The 25,052-nt window shown below is 46.5% G+C and overlaps 1 protein-coding gene across 1 annotated transcript in view; it reads right to left on the reverse strand.

The window, feature by feature from the left end:
- Positions 1-25,052, reverse strand: part of NOS1AP (nitric oxide synthase 1 adaptor protein) — a 341,485-nt gene that overhangs the window by 3,314 nt on the left and 313,119 nt on the right. Inside the window, exons 7-8 of the mRNA NM_001146219.1 lie at positions 8,156-8,322; positions 6,202-6,381 (exon numbers count right to left, since the gene is read on the reverse strand). Of these exons, the coding sequence (NP_001139691.1) occupies positions 6,202-6,381; positions 8,156-8,322 (347 nt within the window). The remainder of the gene's footprint in view (positions 1-6,201; positions 6,382-8,155; positions 8,323-25,052) is intronic.

Below are 25,052 nucleotides of genomic sequence, written 5' to 3' on the forward strand. Positions count from 1 at the left end.
TTGGCCCAGAGTCCTGCCAGGGCAGTGTCTGCCCTGCCGGCAGCCAGCCCTCAGAGATCGCACTTTCGGATGCAGTGGCTGCTTCCTTCCCCCCAGCTCCTCACCCCGGCCCAGATTTGAGGACCTGACCTTGCAGTTGTTGGCTCTGCTTCTAAGTGGAGCCACTAATGAGATTAACCGCCACTTTCCATTAGCGGCTCCTGAGGTTAGGCCTATCGTTCCCCAAGGGGGAGGATGCCTAAGGAATCTAAAGTGAATCTGTCCTTCACCAGGCGCTGCTAAGGACAAGACTGATCTTCCAGTCCAGACATCAGCCTCAAATAAACTAAGGAGAGATCTAGAGAGGGGCAAGAACAGGGAAAGCAGTGGCAATAATATTTTAATCCAGTATCAGATGGTAGATGGCTATTAAGCCTCTGTCTTCCTTGCAAAAATGAGGCATGGAGACAGTTCACCAAAAGAGTCCCCCCCAAATCCTGCTGGTTCTGAGAATCAGGACAATTGCTGTGGGAACCTCACCCCTACAAGTGCCCCCAGAGGAAACCATAACCTTCCATCAGTAAATGTAATTTATTCCAACTGCCAGTAAATGTAATTTATTCCAACTAAGAGCATCACCGAGAGGAATGTACTGGGCAGACAGAATTGCTAATTATCCATTTTCTATTTTCTTCAGAGCAAAACAGAAACACGAGGCATAAACGTGGAGCAAAACTTTCCAAGCATGTAAACAGAAACAGCGGGGAATCTCACCTACCAACAACTGACATCTACAGAGGGCTCCCTGCACACAAAGGCTACACACTCAGGTGCCCAAACCCCACGTCTGAACCTGCCCACAGAAGAGGCCAGTTGAGAGCACTGGACCAGGAGCTGAAAGCTCGAATCTGTTGGTTACTCCCTATTCAACTGAAGGTAATACACTTCTACCTGCGCCTCACTGTCTCCATTTTTCAACTGAGAGGTTGGCCAGAGGCTTGGCCAGTCTATGAGTCCATATCAGGTGAATAGAATAGTCAGTACCAGGGGCCAGTGGTTAAAGGTTCCATGAAGAACACTCCTAGATTTCCTCTGGGAAGTCAGAGAATTAGGACAGGGGACAAAGGAAGAATTCCCTCCTGCAGAAGCCAGGGGGAAAAAAAAAAACACACCAAAATCTGGAAGTTTCTTTTGCACGTAACCATTCCAGCAGGGGAGTTACCATTAGTACATAAAAGACAACCTTTGAATCAAATCTTTCATCACAAATCCACAGGCACTCAGTACTATGAGAAAAAGTTGTGTTTGAGCGTTCCTTGTATTAGTCTAAACAAGAACTTTAGCTTTGCAAACGCAGACTTATAACATTTCAGGTGTTTTGAAACCCTGGGAATTCGAAAGCACACGCTGCTGCTGCTGCCTAAACCCGGCGCTAAGGAGCCCTTCTGTTCCTGCAGCCGTCCAAATGGGCAGCAGACATAAGGCTCAGGCCTCTCACTGAAGCAGTCTGTACCCCAGGAGTACGAAACCCAGGCCAAGCTGGGACAAAACGGCCCGAACTTCCTCTAAATTTGAGGCTATTTAACACTCCTTGTGTTTCGCATATGTGGGTCTGGCCACGAAGCACTGAAATGAAGCAGCATTATTTTCAGCCTTGGCTTGGGCAGTCAGCTACAGCTGTGTGCTCGCCTCTCCCACTGTACAACAGGAGCAGATACCACCTCCCCATCCCTCCCAGACGGGATGTATTTGTATTCAGCATGCTCTTCTTTTAAAACCTCAAACACCTTTGGCCAAGGAAGGCTATGTTAATTTCTGAAAAGGCAGAAGACAGTTTTGCCTTTCCAGAGTCACGTGGTCTTTGGCAATGACTATTCTGGGCTTCCCAGGTGGCGCTAGTGGTAAAGAATCCACCTGCCAAGGGATCCATCCCCTGGAGGAGAGCATGGCAACCCACTCCAGTATTCTTGCCTGGAGAATCCCATGGACAGAGGAGCCTGGTGGGCTACAGTCCACAGGGTTGCAAAGAGTCAGACCAGACTGAGACGACTTAGCATGCACGTATTCTGGTCACAGACTAAATCGGGGGGAAGGCCACGCCTTGAGTCAGGGTCCAGTTCTGCGTTTTGGCCATAGCAGTACAAGTGTAAGTTCAACCCTGTGCCCTCCAGCTCTGTGCCACTTCCCCAGACTCAGACAGCCGCCCACAACCCACCCAGCAACACCAGACCACTGCCCACTGGCCCTCCAGCCTACTTGCCTGGACTCCAGCTCCTCCATGAGAAGTGGGGGCAGGGCCAGGCTGGAGTTAGGGAGCAGCAGGCACATGGAAATGGCAGTGGAGAGAACCAGAGCAGTTTGCCCCCCCACACACACGGGACACACAAGCGGAGGCAGGCGGCTCTGTCTCTGCATGCACAAGGCAGGGGCCTGGGCAGTGCACCCAGGGCGCTGGGAACTGGAGAAGCCACGAGCACAGAGGCTACATCTAGGGCCTGGCGGGGGTGGGCGTGGGGGGCTGCGGAGGGTTTTCAGCGTTGTTCCTCTAACTACGGCATACACGATTGCAAAGCATTAAGTAACCGATCGCTTGTTTCAGAACAAGTGGCAGCAGGTAGAGAAGTCTTTCAATAGCAATACTGAGCTGCAGGACAACATTTTCCCCAGGAGCCAGGCTAGGAGTTGGCAAACTGTGAAGGGACCTGGCCTACTTAACCACTGCCAGACAGCCACAGCGCCCAGATCAATTCTGGAGCTATGTGGGCCCAGCCTGTGGCCATGCGGGTGCCAGCTACAACCCAGCTTTGGTTCAAGGCTTGATTATACTTTGATTCGCACCCTTGAACTTCTTGTCCATCTAAGAGCAGGAAGCTAGTGCAGCCAGGCAAGCCTCATGCTGGGGTCAGGAAAGTGGTCCGAAGGGCTTGGGGTTCACTATTTATGCACTGAGATCTACTCTGGAAATGCTTAAGAGTCAGCTGAGCAACACCTTTGCCCACGTACCTTGAAGGCCAAGGCAGGGCCTTTCTAGACCAGCTCTGAACCAATTTAGGGAGAGGCTGGGAGAGGTCTTGAGGTCTGAGACCAAATCAGAACACTGTGAAGGAGATCTAAGCCTGGTCCCAGTGATAACAGTAGAACCAGACTGATCTTCGAGGAAAAATGGGGAGAGTGCATAAATCATGCAACAAGGGACCCCGAGAGTACACCTGTTAGCAAGAAACTGTCTTTATCCTTAGCTCTTCTCAGGAGTCACACAGGAGGACTTGGATACTCCCAGAACAAAGGAAAATGTGTTCCCACCTGAAATGCTGAGGTCACAGTACTACCCATTGGAATTCCGGGGATTGCTGGCAGTTTTACAAAGACAGGCAGAAACCTTGCGGTCTGATGGCAATAGAGTCTGGCAACACAAGTAAAAGCTGACCTCACGCCGGACACTGTGCAGAGAAACCAAGTAAGCCAGACTTGATGTATTTTAAAAGCAGGAAAGATGTTAAGAAGACCTATTTATTAATTCACCTATATATAAGATGTTAAGAAGACCTATTTATTAATCCACCTATATATATATATCTTACATCATTGTTTACACCCAAATATTTGGATACTAATAAAAAAGCCCTTGGATCAAATGCTACAAAGAGAGTAAGAGAGGGATCTGCAGAGAAACCTGTAACTAAAGGCTGGTTTAGGACTGAATCGGTTTGGAGGACAAGAGGAGCTGAAAGCCAGCTGCGAGGTGCGACGTGTCAGCTGTATTCCCAGGCAGCAAATGAAGAAGCAAACCGCAGAGCCTGCCTATAAGGACGGCAGAGAGGGCAAGACAACGCTCTGTGAGGACCTTAAGGTACTGTCTGACCCCAACATTTCAGAAGTCTATGGCCGTACCCAAAGTCATTTTACCCATGGGAGATACTGATGTGCTCCGGTGGCCTTTCAGTCATGCCACAGACTGAACAGATTCAACCAGGGCACTGCCAACTATAATCCACAGATTCCAAGTGTGGGAGTGGCTGAGCTGGGAGAGGCTCATCAGGTGAACTGCAAGCACTGCTCTTCCCCTCTCCTAGCTTCATTGTCTTCTGCAACACAGGCAGTTAAAACAGGGCCAGAAGAGCGATGTCTCCTTGAGACAGATGCTTGATTCTGGGCCAGAGAACCACTCTGAGGGTTTCATCCTGACTGGGAGAGAGACCTGTGATAAATTACAGGTCCTGAGGCTTTGCGGACTGTGCATCCTTCGACTACCGCAACACTCTTCTTGTCGTGCAGATTATACGTTTGCAAATAGTTTTGCTTCAGTATTTAGCAGTGACTTCAAATTCAAATGCCTCTGATAATATTCATCATGAATATGCATCAACCTCATTCTTAGATAAATACTAATTACTTGGTAATTGATAGGCTGAAAGAGGAAAATATCGTGGGTTGGAGGATAGATGTGGGCTGCCGAATGGCCCTGTGCTGGAGCATTCCGGCTTTGTGCTCCTGTCAGCCACAACACCCGCCACATCATTAATTACAGGAGATGAATACAATTATTTGACAAAAGGCAGTGATTTTTCCCTCAAATATCAGAAGCCATAAATGACATCCCTCCTCTTTGTTGCTGTTCTGGGAATACCTGCAGATCCTCCCAGTATCAGCACATATCCTTTTGGATCATGGTCAGTATTTTTAAAAAGGTTCAAATCACTTGGGAGCAGTGCCCCACTGATTTTATTCTCTTGAAACCCGGTTGCAAAAGGCACCCACAAGGCTGGGCCTCAGGCCCAGGTCAATGTGAGACTGCTATAAGAAGGTCTTTTCAAGACTCAAGTCATTGCATCACTTTGGTTAGGCTGCCGGATGCTTCCTCAAGGGGTTTGTGTTGGGAAGGACAGCTCTGCCTGTGTGATTCACTCCACCTGGGGGTCATGAGAAGAGTAGGAGAAGAAATGACAAGGATCAATAACAGCTCTCTAGAGAAGGCTTATTATTCTCATTCCAGAATGCAGAAGACCTCAGAGGCCAGCCTGATTGAGCAGATGTAGAATGCCAATGCCAAGAGCTGCCTTTCCAGATCTTTCACCAACTCTCCAAACCCTGAAGTCCCCGCTCCTCACTATTTTCATCTACCCATTAGGTCCTGACCCCATCTGACTCTTGCCTTAGGAGTCAGCCTTCGAATGGTACCAATGATGCGTCCACCATCCCGATTGCCCAGAGAGAAGATGAAGCTCAGACTCACAAATTCCAAGGAAGATGTGGACGACCATGCCTTCCACAGAAAGCAAGCGGAAGGGATCCCTGCTAAAAGCAGCAGGGACGTCAGCTCACCCCTCCTTTATAAAGCAACAGCAGCCCAGTGAATCCTTAAGGCTCAAACAGTGCTTGATTCCTGAAAGCTAAGCTAGTTCTTCCCATTATGGCTCAAATACCTAAGTTCCTGAAAGGAAATGTACAAGAGAAGGAGAAGAGGGTAGCAGAGGATGAGCTGGTGAGAAAGCATCACCCACTGACTCAATGGACATGAATGTGAGCAAATTCAGGGAGACAGTGGAAGACAGAAGAGCCCAGCGTGCTATAGTCCACGGGACTGCAAAGAGCTGGACAGGACTTAGCAACTGAACAACAGCAAGTTCCTGGAAGTTAAATCCCGTTATAATCAAGGCCAGTATGGTATCAAGTCCTGCCTGGAGAAATCTTTACATAAATAGAGAAATCCTGCCTGGAATGAGTAGATGACTAAAGGAGGCATGGAAACCTCTATGGACAAGGTTTCCAGGATGGTAGACTCTGCAGGGGCATTTGGCACAAATTCATATTTTAATTCCTTTAAGCGTGGTATCACAAAGTCACACCTATCCTCACATCTGTTCTGACTCCAGAAGCATCCCTTCCCACCCACACACCAGGAAAAGAAGGCAGGAAAGGAAGGGTGAAATTATGTTCCTTAGTAAGTTCAAGTCATGACCCAACAACATCCAGCCAAGCCAGCCAAGCCCAACTCAGAGTGGGGGATACATGGGAAACCAAAATGTTTTTTCCCATTTCATCTGCATCCCCCCTTTCTCCTCTCCCCACCTCCCCCCTTCCCCAACAAGCAATGATCCAACAGCATGAGCCATCCCTTATAGCTCCCTAGGTTTTAAAACCTGCCCGGTGCCCCTCGCTAGGGAAGGTGCGTCAAGCCCATGAGAGTGGAGCCTGCGAAGAAGGGAGGAGGCTGAGGAGAACCTGGGCCACCGCCACTTGCGTCTGCTGCTGCTGCTGCTGGAGGAGCTGCTGGAGGAGCTGCATCTGGTGGTGGGTGGACAGCGGCGTGCCCGCACCCAGGTCCGGGGGCTTCGAGGAAGAAGAGGGAAGCAGCATCCTGGGCGAAGCTGTCAGCATGGGCTCCTGGGGGTGGGGCGGGACCTGGAAGAGAGGAGAAGACAGGGTGTGAGCCTGGGCACGTGCCTCCTTTACACAACTTACTCTGTCTTCAATATACACAGTATGTCTAGTACGAGGCTGGGGTGAAATGGCCCACTTATAACCAAGAGCTGGAAATGCTGCATCTTCAATGGAAATGTGGACACCCCCGCCCCCAACCACCCCCAGAGGAGATGATCTGATGGCCCGGGCTGGGACCACAGAGTCAGAAAACCCTATTTGTATAGCTGAGTTCCTGGTGCGATATGATGGGAGCCCAGGCAGCTGATCCTGTTCCATTTCTTGCCCATGGCTTCCAACTCTACCACACTGTTGAGTTACCTGAGGTTCTGGTCTTGGATCTATTTCTATGAAAGGCAGCTACCTACACCTTGCTATGAGGCAGCTTCTACCTTCACTCTGCTGTGTCCTCAGGGGTCTCTCCTCCCGGGTCTGCAGGGTCTCCCGAGCTGACCACTGGAGGAAGAGGCCATGAGGGAGGTGCTCCAACCCGGCACCACCTCCTCACAATGGGAGCTCCGGAGAAGAAAGTTTGGACACACACCGAACGTGGGCTGGGGAGATCCTCTCTCCGAAAGGGGAAAGCAGCTTCCATTCCCTTCCCTCCCGTCTCCCTCCTAATAGCTGGACACTGTCACCAGGCAGCTTCTGTGAGCCAGAGAATTCCGCTGCAGCCGCTCTGCCGCAGGCCCTTCTTTAGGTGTGCGAGGGGAAGCACCGGGGACAGAGGGCTTCTGCCATGCAGAGTGCAAGCTGGGCGCCACAGAAAATATCAGGCAGACAATACGGAACAATACCGCCCCTCAAACTAGACAGGTCTCCCCTTCCGATGAACTGGCCTAATGACCTCCTCTTGGGAAAAGCTGTTACATGGTGAGGAAAGAGAGGCACTCAGGATACAGGGGACTGGCAGGGAGTCTAAGGCCAGGGCAATCTGTCAGAATTTTCCTTCTGTGAGTGTGTGCCAGGGGCTGTGTGTGTGGGGGGGGAGCTGTGTGTGTGTGGCGGGGGCCGTGTGTGTGTTTCAGGGGCCGTGTGTGTGTGTCAGGAGCTGTGTGTGTGTGTGTGTGTTTCAGGGGTTGTGTGTGTGTTTCAGGGGGCCGTGTGTCGGGGGGTGGGTAGGGGCAGTGTGTGGGGGCAGGGGCCAGAGGTGTTGGTTTTGTCTTCAGGTTGGAAGTTCTCAGTTTCACCTGGATTATACCAGAAACCCCTTGAGGGCATCTGTCATCTCACCCATAAAAACAGGAGGTTGAAATGGAGGATGCCTAAGGTGGTCTTGCAGTTTCCAGCCTCCAGTGGGCCAATTTCCAGCCTCCCCAGGAGCATCAAAGGCACACGATCCTAGCCACAGGCAGAGACAGCCCAAACTCACCCTGCTCCTTCAGCTAAGCCCCAGGGGATCGCACTGTGTTGTGCAAGAATTAGCCACATGCACAGGTATTGTGCCCCGATGAGGTGCTATCAAAGCTGGGGCTTCCAGTGAGAAGGGAATTGAGTACTGATGGACCCTGGAGGGTAATGCATGTCAGAAATGAGCTCTGTGAAATCCTGACATACAGCCACATCTAGCATCAATTCACAGGGTCTGAATCTCCAGATTCAGTTTGAAAGGAAGTAACACATGCTCTGGAGCCACCACTGTGCTGGCAGAGGCTAAGAGGTGATGGACGGGGGCTGAGGCCATGACACAGGCCACTCTGGGAGGTGACATGCATGCAGATGGGCAGATCACCTGGGTGGGCTGCCTCCTGCCTACCTTGGGGTCTGTGTGGGAGCCTCCTTCCTTCCCTACAGCATCGAGGTCGGTCACACCTCGGCTGAATTCCAGGGCATCGTTCCCTGGGAGTGGGACCTCCACTGCATCGATGTCCGTCTCCTCTGCGGTGGCCGTGGAGGTCCTCTCGGCTCCGGTGAGCTGGCGACCTACAGGGACAACAGAGAGGGTAGGAAGGGAAGAGTCACACCAAGAACAACATCCTCCTGCCCAACACTTCAGTTTCCAATCATGTCACGCTTCGGGACACCACTGGCTCAGTAACATTTTCATATATCTTTTCAACTCAAGTCTATTAAATGTCCTGGAGAAGGAAATGGCAAACCACTCCAGTACTCTTGCCTGGAAACTCCCATGGACGGAGGAGCCTGGTAGGCTGCAGTCCATGGGGTTGCTGAGCAACTTCACTTTCACTTTTCACTTTCACGCATTGGAGAAGGAAATGGCAACCCATTTGACTGTTCTTGCCTGGAGAATCCCAGGGATGGGGGAGCCTGGGGGCTGCCGTCTATGGGGTCGCACAGAGTTGGACATGACTGAAGCGACTTAGCACCAGCAGCAGCAGCCATTAAATGTACAATCCAATAAGACGTTCTGATTTTAATATCTTCTCAAAGTTCCGAAACAAAGACATTTCCTCAAGGCTGGGCATGACTGCTTTGTCAGGCTGGCGTGATGTTTTCACTGATAGGGTGTGGGGAACCTGCAAGAAAGGGATGACAGCCACCTCGACCTCATTCAAACTCAGAAGTGGAAACAGTAGGGAAAAAAGTATTCTTTCAGTCGTGTCTGATTCTTTGCAACCCCGTGGACTGTACCCCACCAGATTCCTCTGTCCATGGGATTTCCCAGACAAGAACACTGGAGTGGGTTGCCACTTTCTACTCCAGGAGATCTTCCTGATCCAGGGATTGAACTGGTGTCTCTTGCATTAGCAGGCAGATTCTTTACCACTGAGCCACCAGGGAAGCCCCCAAAGGTTTTAGCACGAAAAAAATTACATAAATAGATAGGTGTATTTTTCAGTTCAGTCACTCAGTCGTGTCGAACTCTTTGCAAACCCATGGACTGCAGCACACCAGGCTTCCCTGTCCATTACCAACTCCTGGAGGTTACTCAAACTTATATCTGAGGCGGTGATGCCATCCAACAATCTCATCCTCTGTTGTCTGCTTCTCCTGCCTTCGATCTTTCCCAGCATTAGGGTCTTTTCCAGCGAGTCAGTTCTTTGCATCAGGTGGCCAAAGTATTGGAGTTTCAGCTTCAGCATCAGTCCTTTCAATGAATATTCAGGACTGATCTACTTTAGGATAGACTGTTCGGATCTTCTTGCAGTCCAAGGGACTTTCAAGAGTCTTCTCCAACACCACAGTTTAAAAGCATCAATTCTTCAGCACTCAGCTTTCTTTATAGTCCAACTCTCACATCCATACATGACTACTGGAAAAATAGCTTTGACTAGATGGACGTTTGTTGGCAGAGTAATGTCTCTGCTTTTAAATATGCTGTCTAGGTTGATCATAGCTTTTCTTTCAAGGAGGATGCATCTTTTAATTTCATAGCTGCAGTCACCATCTGCAGGGATTTTGGAGCCCCCCAAAATGAAGTCTGTCACTGTTTCCACTATTTCCCCATCTATTTGCCATGAAGTGATTGGACTGGATGCCATGATCTTAGTTTTCTGAATGTTGAGTTTTAAGCCAACTTTTTCACTCTCTTCTTTCACTTTCATCAAGAGGCTCTATAGTTCTTCACTTTTTGCTACAAGGGTGGTGTCATCTGCATAACTGAGGTTAATGATATTTCTCCCAGCAATCTTGATTCAGCTTGTGCTTCATCCAGCCTGGGATTTCGCATGATGTACTCTGCATATAAGTTAAATAAGCAGGGTGACAATATGCAGCCTTGACATACTCCTTTCCTGATTTGGAACCAGTCTGTTGTTCCATGTCCAGTTCTAACTGTTGCTTCCTGACCTGCATATAGGTTTCTCAGGAGGCAGGTCAGGTGGTCTGGTTTTCCCATCTCTTGAAGAATTTTCCACAGTTTGTTGTGATCCACACAGTCAAAGGCTTTAGCCCAGTCAAAAAAGCAGATGTTTTTCTGGAACTCTCTTGCTTTTTCCATGATCCAATGGGTGTTGGCAATTTGATCTCTAGTTCCTCTGCCTTTTCTAAATCCAGCTTGAACATCTGGAAGTTCTTGGTTCATGTAGTGTTGAAGTCTCACTTGGAGAATTTTGAGCATTACTTTGCTAGCGTGTAAGATGAGTGCAACTGTGTGGTAGTTTGAACATTCTTTGGCATTGCCTTTCTTTGGGATTGGAATGAAAATTGACTTTTTCCAGTCCTGTGGCCACTGCTGAGTTTTCCAAATTTGCTGGCATATGGAGTGCAGCACTTTCACAGCGTTTTCTTTTAGGATTTGAAATAGCTCAATTGGGATTCCATCACCTCCACTAGCTTTGTTCATAGTGATGCTTCCTAAGGCCCACTTGACTTCACATTCCAGGATGCCTGGCTCCAGGTAAGTGATCACACCACTGTGGTTATCTGGGTCATTAATATCTTTTTTTGTATAGTTCTTCTGTGTATTCTTGCCACCTTTTCTTAGTATCTTCTGCTTCTGTTAGGTCCATACCATTTCTGTCTTTTATGGTGCCCATCTCTGCATGAAATGTTCCCTTGGTATCTCTAATTTCCTTGAAGAGATCTCTAGTCTTTCCCATTTTATTGTTTTCCTCTATTTCTTTGCACTGATCACTGAGGAAGGCTTTCTTATCTCTCCTTGCTATTCTTTGGAACTCTGCATTCAGATGGGTATATCTTTCCTTTTCTCCTTTACCTTTAGTTTCTCTTCTTTCCTCAGCTATTTGTAAGGCCTCCTCAGCAACCATTTTGCCTTTTTGCATTTCTTTTTCTTGGTGATGGTTTGATCACTGCCTCTGGTACACTGTCACAAACCTCTGTCCATGGTTCTTCAGGCACTCTGTCTATCAGATCTAATCCCTTGAATCTATTTCTCACTTCTACTGTATAATTGTAAGGAATTTGATTTAGGTCAAATCTGAATTTGGAGAAGGCAATGGCACCCCACTCCAGTACTCTTGCCTGGAAAATCCCATGGACAGAGGAGCCTGGTAGGCTGCCGAGCATGGGGTCGCAAAGAGTCGGACAGGACTGAGCGACTTCACTTTCACTTTTCCCTTTCATGCATTGGAGAAGGAAATGGCAACCCACTCCAGTGTTCTTGCCTGGAGAATCCCAGGGATGGGGTAGCCTGGTGGGCCGCCGTCTATGGGGTCGCACAGAGTCAGACACGACTGAAGCGACTTAGCAGCAGCAGCAGCAAATCTGAATGGTCTGGTGGTTTTCCCTACTTACTTCAATTTAAATCTGAATTTGTCAATAAGGAGTTCATGATCTGAGCCACAGTCAGCTCCCAGTCTTGTTTTTGGTGACTGTATAGAGCTTCTCCATCTTTGGCTGCAAAGAATATAACCAATCTGATTTCAGTGTTGACCATCTGGTGATGTCCATGTGTAGAGTCTTCTCTTGTGTTGTTGGAAGAGGGTGTTTGCTATGACCAGTGCATATTCTTGGCAAAACTCTATTAGTCTTTGCCCTGCTTCATTCCGTATTCCAAGGCCAAATTTGCCTGTTAGTCCTGGTATTTCTTAACTTCCTACTTTTCCATTCCAGTCCCCTATAATGAAAAGGACATCTTTTTTGGGTGTTAGTTCTAGAAGGTCTTGCAGGTCTTCATAGAACCAGCTTCTTCAGCATTACTCATTGGGGCATAGACTTGGATTACTGTGATATTGAATGGTTTGCCTTGGAAATGAACAGAGATCATTCTGTTGTTTTTGAGACTGCATCCAAGTACTGCATTTTGGACTCTTTTGTTGACTATGATGGCTACTACATTTCTTCTAAGGGATTCCTGCCCACAATAGTAGATATAATAATGGTCATCTGAGTTAAATTCACCCATTCCAGTCCATTTTAGTTTGCTGATTCCTAAAATGTTGATGTTCACTCTTGCCATCTCCTGTTCGACCACTTCCAATTTACCTTGATTCATGGACCTAACATTCTAGATTTAGGTCTTATCAATATTGCTCTTTATAGCATCGGACTTTACTTCCATCACCAGTCACATCTACAGTTGGGTGGTGTTTTTGCTTTGGCTCCATCTCTTCATTCTTTCTGGAGTTATTTCTCCACTGATCTCCAGTAGCATATTGGGCACCTATCAACCTGGGGAGTTTATCTTTCAGTGTCCTATCTTTTTTCCTTTTCATACTGTTCATGGGGTTCTCTAGGCAAGAATACTGAAGTGGTTTGCCATTCCCTTCTGCAGTGGACCACGTTTTGTCAGAACTCTCCACCATGACCCATCTGTCTTGGGTGGCCCTACACGGCATGGCTCATAGTTTCATTGAGTTAGACAGGCTGTTTTCCAGGTGATTAGTTTGGTTAGTTTTCTGTCTGCCCTCTGATGGTGAAGGATAAAAGGCTTATGGAAGCTTCCTGATGGGAAAGACTGACTGAGGGGGAAACTGGGTCTTGTTCTGATGGGTGGGGCCATGCTCAGTAAATCTTTAATCCAATTTTCTGTTGATGGGTGGGGCTGTGTTCCCTTCCTGTTGTTTGACCTGAGGCCAAACTATGGTGGAGGTGATGAAGATGATGGTGACCTCTTTCAAAAGGTCCCATGCACGCACTGCTGCACTCAGTGCCCCCGACCCTGCAGCAGGACACTGCAGACCCACGCCTCCACCAGAGCCTCCTGGACACTCAGGGGCATGTGTGGGTCAGTCTCTTGTGGGGGTCACTGCTCTTTTCTCCTGGGTCCTGGTGTGTACAAGGTTTTGTTTGTGCCCTCCAAGAGTCTGTTTCCCCAGTCCAGTGTAAGTTCTGGTGGCTCTATGGTGGGGTTAATGGCGACCTCCTTCAAGAGGGCTTATGCCATACCCAGGTCTGCTGCACCCAGAGCCCCTGCCCCTGCGGTAGGTCACTGCCGACCCGTACCTCCACAGGAGACACTCAAACACAGTTCTGGCTCAGTCTCTGTGGGGTCTCTGGGTCTTGGTGCACACAAGCTTTGCTTGAGCCCTCTGAGCGTCCCTGACAGGCATGGGGTTTGATTGTAAAAGTGATTTCACCCCTCCTACTGTCTTGCTGGGGCTTCTCCTTTTCCCTTGGACATGGGATATCTTTTTTTGGTGGGATCCAACGTTCTCCTGTCGATGGTTGTTCAGCAACAAGTTGTAATTTTGAGTTCTTGCAGGAGAAGATGAGTGCACGTCCTTCTACTCTGCCATCTTGTTATTCTTGGCGTATTTCTAGAAAATTTTATTTTGTATTGAAGCATGCATGCATACTAAGTTGCTTCAATTGTGTCCAACTCTGTGTGACCCCACGGACTGAAGCCCACCAGGCTTCTCTGTCCATGGATTTCTCCAGGAAAGAACACTGGAGTGGTTAGCCATTTCCTTCTCCAGGGCACCTTCCAGACCCAGGGATTGAACCCAGGTTTCCTGCATTGCAGGTAGATTCTTTACCATTTGAATAACCTTGAATGGGGCATCCAGAGAGGTAGGGGTTTCCTCCACCACACTCCTATCGGGCTGTGAGGAAAGGGGTAAATCACCTCACTCCCTGGGCCCCAGTTCCTTCAACTCTACACAGAGGCTGAGTTAAAATGGGTGGGAGGGTTGCAGGCCTGGGGGGAGGGGTGTGGAAATAAGGAGATTTGAGGCCCCAGCCCACACAGTATCTGTCTCTAATCCTCAGACCCTGTCTCTGACCATCCTCCTTCAAGAACACAAGCTAGGGACAGGCCTGGAGACAGCGGCAGTGGCACAGAAGAGATAGGCAGCTGGTTTGTCATGCTTTGTCTATTTCCCACTTGCTTCTTCCCACTGACCATGTCTTTGATCACATGCTCAGCAAATGTATCAAAGTCCTACTGTTTCTTATTTTTCTTCATTCTCTGCTCTTCTCTCTTTCTTGGACTCTATAGAAACAACTGGAGATTCTCAGGCATTTCCCAGGAAATACCTTTTCCTCTACATTCAGGATTAGGTTCATCACTAACTGTCTTCAAATAAAGCTTTGAAACTTTCAGAGACTAAGCACCAATTGTAAAACTGCACAGAGTAACATAAGTAGGAAGTATGAAGTGTTGATTCCCTAAACCTCAAGCCAACTCAGGGAGCCAGGCTTTGGTCATTTGCGGGCCTGCCTTGTAGTACAAATAGTTCTAACAGGCCTTTCCATGCAAACCCACATGAGTCATCTGGGGAAGCAAGCCTGGTGTGTGCATATACATGTATTTATTTAACATTCAAAAATCATTTTATTCTTTAAAATTTTCATTGGAGTATGTGTGTTCGTGTGTGTGCTCAGTCATCTCTGACTCTGTGACCCTATGCTCCTCTGTCCATGGGATTTTCCTGGCCGGAATACTGGAGTAAGTTGCCATCTCCCACTCCAGGGGATCTTCTCGACCCAGGGATCGAAATTGCATCTCTTATGTCTCCTGCATCGCAGGCAGATTCTTTACCACTGAGCCACTAGGGAGGCCCTTACTGGAATATAGTTGATTTAAAACGTTGTGTTAGTTTCAGCTGTACAGCAAAGTGAGTCACTGATGCATATACATATGAAAGTGAAAGTCGCTTAGTCGTGTCTTGACTCTTTTTGATCCCATGGACTATACAGTCCGTGGAATTCTCCAGGCCACAGTAGTGGAGTGGGTAGCCTTTCCCTTCTCCAGGGGATCTTCCCAACCCAGGGGTCAAACCCAGGTCTCCCACATTGCAGGAGGATTCTTTACCAGCTGAGCCACCAGGGAAGCCCCCAAATACTGGAGTGGGTAGCCTATCTACTCTTTTTAAAATTCTCTTCCCATAGCCTAGTATTTCAGAAGCAGACAGTGTGCTTGGTTTTCCTTCTGGCTGCTCTAGGAGCTGGGAGATGACCGTTGAGTGTTGCGATGGCATGTAACAGAAAGGAGGACCCTGGACCATGGCCCAGCAGGGCAGTTCTTCTGCCTCTTTGTCAACCAGCCAGCAGGAGCATAGAGAGCAGGCTGCTTTTTACCACCTCCTGCACCCAGAAGTGACCTTCTTGATAATTAGGAGGTTTACCCTGTGACAGGGAGGCCTGGTGGATAATCCGTGTCTATTTCTCAGTAGGCAGATAGTGCTGGGAACTGAGCATCTGGTCCTCCTTGCCCCTAGAGGAACAGATAGGGTGAAATGGGCCTGCACTTGAGGAGAGCTTTCCATCAGTCATTAGGGAAGACTGGCTTCCACAGCACGGGGAAGCCATCTGTCAAGTGCTCTTAATTAGCAAAAGCAAAGTCAACTGTGTCCTGATCTTGAGGCCAAGGGTGTATTTCATTCACATCTCCCATGGATCTGGCACAGAGAAGGTGTTTAGTAAATACTTACAAAAGTAACAGTGTTATCACAGAGTACAAAACAGGGAAGTGGGCTCTACAGGGAGGCTGCCCCTCAGCCCTGGAAATCCTAATACAGTAAGTTCCCTACAAACAGACCTTCAAGTTGCAAACTTTCAAAGATGCAGATGTGCATTCACATGGCCAATCATGTACGTTAGTTCACGTGTCTGGTATACACTGTCACACGAGCACATCTTCCATAAGTGGTTCTGCTTCTGTGTGCTTTACTGGACAGTACTGTACAGTATCTTTATTTTAAGCCTGGATGTACAGAAGTAAGTGTAAAACCAGCAGTGATGTGGCCGGTACTACTGTACTTTTCTTTTTTTTTTTCCAGCCTGTATGCTTTTTTTTTTTTTTTTTTCTGGTTCATCCTTTTAACTCTACGCAGAATCTAATCTCACCTAAGTAATGTTACTTTGATTTATGCATGAGTCAATTAAGCTTCAGGAATAACTGAACTTTTATATGATTAGACAGACTATAAAATTACCTGGAATATACTGACTCTTAATGTCAAGGAACAGAGCCTGATAGCTACACTGCCTAGAGCCTTAGTAGGCACTTCGTAAATTTTGTGCAATTCCATATAACTCATGTGGATGAAGAATTAATAAAATGATTTTTTAGTTGCTGACAGATTTGAAATATGGAGTCCAGAGTTTTAATATATCCATAAATGTTAACCGTACCATATGATTAAAAATGGGTTTTTGTGTGTTTGTCTTTTATGTATTATTTGTGTGAAAAGTATTGCAAATCTATTACAGTGCAGTACTACATAGCTGATTGTGTTAGCTCGGTACCTAGACTAACTTTGTTGGACTTACAGACACACACTCAGACCAGAATTCATTCGTATGTAGGGGACTGACTGTAATGAGAACTGAGCAGCACCCTGCAGAGGGTCTGGAGACATGCAGGCCAGAAACTCACAAGGGACTGAAAAATCTCCGAGATTCTAGTTCTGCTTCTGGGGAAGTCATTAAAAAATAAACTTCTCAGCCATTCTCTTTGTACTAGGAGAGTTTCCAAACCAACACTGATGTAAGTGAATCACCAACTAGGGGCTGCTTTCTGAGACAATTTCTGCCACTCAGAGGGTCCTCTGATGATCACATCTGGATACTTACAGATTTAATACAGCTGACGGGTAGAGAGCATGCATACCTATTTTATTATACTTCACAGATACTTCATTTGTACAAATTGAAGGCTTCTGGCAAATCTGCACCATTTTTCTAACAGCATTTGCTTACTTTGTGCTTCTGTGTCATGTTTTGGTAATTCTCACAATATTTCATACTTTTTCATTGCCTGTTATTAGTTGTTATTCATTATCTGTTATGATCTGTGATCAGTGATCTTTAAAAATTTTTTTTAATTTTTTAATTGGAGGATAATTGTTTTACAGTGTTGTGCTGGTCTCTGCTGTACAACAACGCGAATCAGCCCTAAGTATACATATATCCTCCTTTCTCCTGAGCCTCCCTCCCACCCTGCTCCCCACATCTCACCTCCCTAGGTCGTCATGGAGCACCAGGCTGAACTCCCTGTGTTATACAGCAATGTTCCCACTAGCTGTCCATTTTACATAAGGATATTTCATATGTGTGTATTTCAGTTCTACTCTCTCCATTTGTCCTGCCCTCTCCTTTACCTACTCTGACCACAAGTCCGTTCTCTATGTCTGTGTTTTTATTCCTGCCCTGCAAATAGGTTCATCAGTACCATTCTTCTAGATTCCATATATACGCATTAGGATATAGCATTTGTTTTTCTGATCTACTTCACTCTGTATAACCTCCAATGTTACTATTGTAATTATTTTGGGGCAGTGTAAACTGTACCCATATAAGACAGTAAACTTAACAAATGTGTTTTATTTTTTACAAATGTGATATAGAATTATAGAATATTCAGACTGAAAGTATTTTCCAGGTGGACAGCAAAGGGACTCAGCCATATACATACACATATCCATGCTCCCCCAAACTCCCCTCCCATCCAGCCTGCACATAACACTGAGCAGAGTTCCCTGTGCTATGCAATGGGTCCTTACTGGTTATCTGTTTTAAATATAGCAGTGTGTATCTGACTGCTTCGCTTGCTGCCATTTCTGCCCCCCACTCCTCTCTACCACCACTGTGCCCATCTCTTTCTTCTTCTTGGGCCTCCCTGTTCCATAAGATACAACAATATTGAAACTAGGCCATGTAATAACCTACACTGGCCTCTAAGTATTCAAAAGAAAGGAAGAGTCACGTATCTCTCACTTTTAAATCTAAAGCTACATAGGATTAAGCTAACCGAGGAAGGCATGTTGAAAGCCAAAACAGGTCAAAAGCAAGGCTTACTGCAACAGTGAGCCAAGCTCTGAACACCTAAATCAGAGCAAAGCCCTAACTCTCTTAAATTTTGTAATGCCTGAGAGAAGTTAGAAAGCTGCATAAGAAAAGTTTGAAGTTAGCAGAGGTTGGTTCATGAGGTTTAAGGAAAGAAGCTATAACCATAAAAAAAAAAAAAAAAAAGTACAAACAAGTGCTGATGTAGAAGCTGCAGCAAATTATCAAGAAGATCTAGCTAAGATCACTAATGAAGGTGTCTATGCTAAATAACAGGTTTTCCACATAGTGGAAACAGCCTTACATTGGAAAGATGCTGCCATTCAGGACTTTCATAGTTAGAGAGGATAAGTCAATGCCAGACTTCAAAACTTCAAAGGACAGGCTGACTGTTGTTATTAACGGAGCTAATGTAGCCAGTGTCTTCAAGTTGAAGCCAATGTTTATTTACCATTCTGAAAATCCTAGGGCCTTTAAGAATTATGCTACATCTACCCTGCCTTTGTGCCCTACAAAGGGAACAACAAAGCCTAGATAGCAGCACATCTGTTGATAACATGATTACTTGATATTTTAAGCCCACTGTTGAGACCTACTGCTTAAAAAAGATTCCTTTCAAATTATTACTGCTCATTGACAATGCACCCAGTCACCTAAGAGCTCTGATGGAGATGCACAATGAGATTAATGTCGTTTTCATGCTTGCTAGCGCAACATTCATTCTGCAGCCCATGGATCAAGGAGTAATTTCAACTTTTGAGTCTTTATTTAGGAAATATATTTCATAATGTTATAGCTTCCATAAATAGCAATTCTTCTGATGAATCTGGGCAAAACAAATTGAAGGCCTTCTGGAAAGGATTCACCATTCCAGATGCCATTAAGAATATTCTGATTCATGTGAAGAGGCCAAAATGTCTCCATGAACAGGAGTTTGGAAGAAGTTGATTCCAACAACAGGGATGACTTTGAGGGGTTCAGAACTTCAGTGGAGGAAATAACTGCAGATATGGTGGGAATAGCAAGGCAACTAGCATAAGAAGGGGTCTGAAGATGTGACTGAATTCTCACGATAAACCTGAACAGATGAGGAACTGCTTCTTAGGGAGGACCACAGTGGTCTCTTGAGAGGAATCTACTTCTGATAAAGATGTGTAAAGACTACTGAAATGACAACAAAGGCTATGGAATATTACATAGTCTTAGTTGATAAAGCAGTGGCAGGGTCTGAGAGGCCTGAGTTCAATTTTGTAAGAAGTTCTACCACAGGTAAAACACTATTAAAATGGCATTGCATGCTACAGAGAGATTATTTGTGAAAGGAGAAACAACTAATGTGGCAAACGTCATTGCTGCCTTATTTTAAGAAACTGCCTCAGCTCTCCAATCTTCAGCAACCACCACCCTAGTCAGTAAGCAACCATCAGCATTGAGGCAAGACTCTCTACCAGCAGAAAGATTACAGTTTGCTCAGGTGATAGCATTTTAGTCATGAGCTATTTTTAAATTAAAGTATATACAATTTTTTTTAGATATAATACTATTTTACACTTAATAAACTACAGTATAATGTAAAGTGAAACTGAAAGTCACTTAGTTGTGTCTGATTCTTTGTGACCCATGGACTGTGGTCCACGGAATTCTCCAGGCCAGAATACTGGAGTGGGTAGCCTTTCCCTTCTCCAATGGATCTTCCTGACCCAGGAATTGAACTGGGGTTTCCTGCATTGCAGGTGGATTTTTTACCAACTTAGCTATCAGGAAAGCCCTGGTAGAGTGTAAAGATAACTTTAATGTGCACTGGAAAACCAAAAATTTTGTGCTACTCACTTTATTACGATATTCACTTTATTGCCATGGTCTGAAACTGAACCTGTGGTATCTCCTAATGCCTGTACAGTAACAGATTTGTTAGAACCGAGGGGAAAGAACAAGCTAGATGGAGGGATATCATTATTGTGTGTGACCGTCAGCGTATCGCGGCTTCCCTGACAGCTCAGTTGATAAAGAATCCACCTGCAATGCAGGAGACCACAGTGAGAAGTGGGCAGAGAGGAGGGGAGGCCATGGGAGGCACTCTAGACAGAGGGCGAGACAGGGGCAAAGATACTGATGTAGAAAAATCCCCAGCATGGTGGAAGCACTGCAAATGACCCTGACTGAGGAAGAGACAGGAAGGGACCTGACTGAGAAGAGACAGGATTTTATCTTGAAGGAAGAAAAGCAGGCAAGTGATACCAAAAGATTTTCATTCTTTCAAATTTTACCCGAGGGATGATGTAGATGGTAGATCTATAAGGGACAAGATAGAAAGCAGTGCTCTAGGTGAGAAATATGAGAGCTAAAGCTAAAGAGGTGGTGATAACACAGAGCCAAGGACACAAACCTGGAATATCTTCAGGGGGCAGAAATCACAGGACTTGGAAACTAATCGTCTATGGGCAGGGAACAGGAAGGGAAAGAGGGAAAGGCGGAGGAGAGGCAGGGAGGAGACAGGAGTACATGTGGAATGAGTTTCACAATTCTGATTGAAGTGACTGAGCAGAGACTGGCATCCTACACAGAAGATTCCACAGAAGAAGGACTATGGGTAAGAGAATGAAACTGGGAAAGTTTGTAACAGCTAACTGGAGATACCGACTATCCACAAGTGGAGAGTTCAAGATAAGATGTGGCCTAGAGATAAACATAAGTTAAAACTACGGGAAGTGAAAAGTAAAAAAAAAGCACCAAGGACTAATCCCAGGAGAAATGCCCTGGGGATTTCACCCAAGCGGCAGGTGAAAAAAAAGGATCCTGGAAAGCAGCTAGCAGAAAAAGAAGGAAAGAGTGGCAAGAGCGGAGGTGGGGGGCCCCAGAGCTAGGGAAGGGAGTGATTCATTCCCCGTGATGCACACTGCAGAGAAAGGCTGGTTCAATTTGCCAATCTGGCCCTTGTGGCTCAGACGGTAAAGCGTTTGCCTACAATGTGGGAGACCCGGGTTCGATCCCTGGGTCGGGAAGATCCCCTGGAAATGGTTTTCCAGTACTCTTGCCTGGCAAATCCCATGGACAGAGGATCCTGGTAGGCTACAGTTCTTGGGGTCGCAAAGAGTCGGACATGACTGAGCGACTTCACTTTCACTTTCAGTGACCTGGACAGCTTGTTTCAGGAAATATTGGTAGGCAGCAGATATCAGATCATGGGAGGTTGAAGGGCTAATGGCAAGGGGGGGGGGTAAAATGCCAACAATGGGGATAAATGTGTGTGGCCTGAAGCTTGACTAGGAAGGAGACAAAAGAGATAGGCTAGGGGGAGATGCAGGGACAAGAAAGGTGTGATTTTTGTTTTGTTTTTCAGATGGAAAAGACTTGCCCTTATCTATCTGTGGTGGAGAAGAAAGCACAGTGAAAGATTCAGGTGATGATTCAGGAGAGGGAGCTGATAGCTCAGGGTTTCGGAAGAGGCAGGATGAGAAGACAAAGGCAGGTGGAGGGGTTCATCTGGGTCAGGAGAAGAACACTGGACACTAAGATGGGAGCTTCGGGGACAAGGGGGAAGCAGGAGGGCTGAAGGCAAAGCCGCCTGTGGCCAAGTCCAGGGACCACAGATGGGTGTGAGCCAGTGTCACGGTGCTAAAACAATAAGTAATGCTGGATTAATACAGAACTTCTTACATGTCAGTTATGCCTCAAAACAAAATGGTTGGGAAAAAAAAGAACAAAAGATTATCAGCTCAGTCCAAAAGTGCTTGAAATGGTCACTTTTGGCCTCAAAATTGCAATATTAATAACTTAGACTCAAATAGTGCTTACCGTGTTCCAGGCACTAGTTTAAGGGATGTACATGTACTATTAACTTACTTATCTTATAACCACCCTGAAAGTGAGGCACTATTATTATTCCCATTAGACAGACAAAGAAACTGAGGCACACAGCTAGTAAAACTGAAGCTAAGGCTCAAAGCCCGCCAGTCTGGCTTTAAGCTTGGTGCTTTTAACCATTGCACCACCTTGCCTCCCAACAGGCTCACTGCTTCCACCTGTAGTCAGCCACCCTGCTTTATCTTCTTCATTGCACTGACATCCCCTAAAAAGGCCTCGTGTGTCATCTGTTGGATCCTCCACCCCAACTTCCAATGTGGGTTCCTCGCCAGCAGGAACCTTGTTGCCTTCTTCACAGTATTCCCAGTTCCCAGAATCAAGCCTTGCATCTGGGGACACTAATAAATATCCACTGAATGAAGGAAGGGGATTAAACTAAGGAGAAACAGCATCAGGCAGCAGTGGCCTGCTGCGATGGAACGGCAGGTGTGGTGGAGCCCGGAAGTGACAGGACATCAGGGGTGTGCTTGCTTGAATAAGCCAGATGCCCGGGTCTGGCAGGTGTAACAGGTACACAGTAAATATTCCTGAGCCACTGGTCACCGTCTAGATGACATGAGTCCTGTTTTAAGAGGCTCTAGTCTCCAAAGGGCTCCAAGCCCTTCCCCATGTTGGACTGTCTGCCACCGTGGGAAGACAGATGCCTCCAGGGGAACAGGATCTCTCCCAGGAAACCTGTCCAGGAGTCAGAGAAACTGCACAAGGCAAAGCAAGGCAAGCAGAACAGGGGCAGAGGCCCCACCTGGCTCTGAGCCCTGGGGGAATGGCCAAGGGCAGCTGCTGCCAAAAGATACAAAGGATAAATCTCCCCCAGGGTAGGGAATGGTGGGAATGAGGGAGGAAAGAAAAGCAGACAGAGAGAGCAAGAGAGGCAGCGCACACAATGAAAGCGAGGACCTTCATTAAAGGCGCTGCTGAAAAACCCAGAAGGGGAAGGGCCCACAAGACTTCAAAGAAGACAGCAAAGCCTCCACACATTTGGATTCCTCCAGAGTAAACAAGTTTCCTCGGCACAACAAAGGGCCTGCCTGGGGCAGCTCTACTGGAAAGATAAACACCGAATTAAATGAAAGCTCCCTAATGTGGAAGCAAGACTCTCGTTAAAGGGAAAAGAAAAGCTGCCAGCCCACAGTTCCACTCTGAAGCTTCAAGGTGCCCCATTACAGAGAAAAACCCTGATGGAGTCAATAAATGCTTCTGGGGGAAGCATTTATGGAAAAAGCATTTACAGTAACAAGGGATGTGTCCCTAGCAGCTTACAGACAGTAAGGAAGCAAGTGGGGCTAAAAAGAGGAAGTGACTTTGGGGCTTGATAAGAAAACGTTTCCCATTCCAGATCTGTAGAATTCCAAACACTGATACTCAAAGGTGGTTTCACATCCTGGCCATGGAACCACACCACAAACACAGGGTAGCCATCTAATGTGGCTCTCGCATAAAACCATGGGACTGCAGAGATCTTGTCCACTGTCCTCACAGCATACATGAGGTCATGGAGTTGAGATACTGAACTGGAGAACTAGACGATGGCTAACATGTATTTAGAGTGTACACTCATCTCACACACTAGTAAAGTAATGCTCAAAATTCTCCAAGCCAGGCTTCAGCAATGTGTGAACCGTGAACTTCCTGATGTTCAAGCTGGTTTTAGAAAAGGCAGAGGAACCAGAGATCAAATTGCCAACATCCTCTGGATCATGGAAAAAGCAAGAGAGTTCCAGAAAAACATCTATTTCTGCTTTATTGACTATGCCAAAGCCTTTGACTGTGTGGATCATGATAAACTGTGGGAAATTCTAAAAGAGATGAGAATACTAGATCACCTGACCTGCCTCTTGAGAAACCTATATGCAGGTCGGGAAGCAACAGTTACTGGACATGGAATAACAGACTGGTTCCAAATAGGAAAAGGAGTTCGTCAAGGCTGTATATTGTCACCCTGTTTATTTAACTTATATGCAGTGTACATCATGAGAAACGCTGGACTGGAAGAAACACAAACTGGAATCAAGATTGCCGGGAGAAATCTCAATAACCTCAGATATGCAGATGACACCACCCTTACGGCAGAAAGTGAAGAGGAACTCAAAAGCCTCTCGATCAAAGTGAAAGTGAAGAGTGAAAAAGTTGGCTTAAAGCTCAACATTCAGAAAACGAAGATCATGGCATCCGGTTCCACCACTTCATGGGAAATAGATGGGGAAACAGTGGAAACAGTGTCAGACTTTATTTTTCTGGGCTCCAAAATCACTACAGATGGTGACTGCAGCCATGAAATTAAAATACGCTTACTCCTTGGAAGGAAAGTTATGACCAACCTAGATAGCATATTCAAAAGCAGAGACATTACTTTACCAACAAAGGCTCGTCTAGTCAAGGCTATGGTTTTTCCTGTGGTCATGTATGGATGTGAGAGTTGGACTGTGAAGAAGGCTGAGCTCCGAAGAATTGATGCTTTTGAACTGTGGTGTTGGAGAAGACTCTTGAGAGTCCCTTGGACTGCAAGGAGATCCAACCAGTCCATTCTGAAGGAGATCAGCCCTGGGATTTCTTTGCAAGGAATGATGCTAAAGCTGAAACTCCAGTACTTTGGCCACCTCATGCGAAGAGTTGACTCACTGGAAAAGACTCTGATGCTGGAAGGGATTGGGGGCAGGAGGAGAAGGGGATGACAGAGGATGAGATGGCTGGATGGCATCACTGACTCAATGGACGTGAGTCTGAGTGAACTCCGGGAGTTGGTGATGGACAGGGAGGCCTGGCGTGCTGCGATTCATGGGGTCACAGAGTCGGACATGACTGAGCGACTGATCTGATCTGATCTGATCTGATATGCTAGGAATGATGCTGATTTACCTGCATTATCTCCCAACACCTAGCTAGCAGATAAGAAAAATCTAGAAAGACTAGAAAGTTTGCCAAGGATCACCCAGCTAAGATCATGAACTCCTTATTGCAAAATTCAGACTTAAATTGAAGAAATTAGGGAAAACCACTAGACCACTCAGCTATGACTTAAATCAAATCGCTTATAAAGTGGAAGTGAGAAATAGGTTCAAGTCATTAGATCTGATAGACAAGAGTGCCGGAAGAACTATGGACAGAGGGTTTGTGACACTGTACAGAAGGCAGGGATCAAGACCATCGCCAAGAAAAAGAAATGTAAAAAGGCAACATGGTTTTCTGAGGAGGCCTTA

Source organism: Bos taurus, chromosome 3 (genome assembly GCF_002263795.3).
Source record: "Bos taurus isolate L1 Dominette 01449 registration number 42190680 breed Hereford chromosome 3, ARS-UCD2.0, whole genome shotgun sequence".
NCBI lineage: Eukaryota > Metazoa > Chordata > Mammalia > Artiodactyla > Bovidae > Bos > Bos taurus.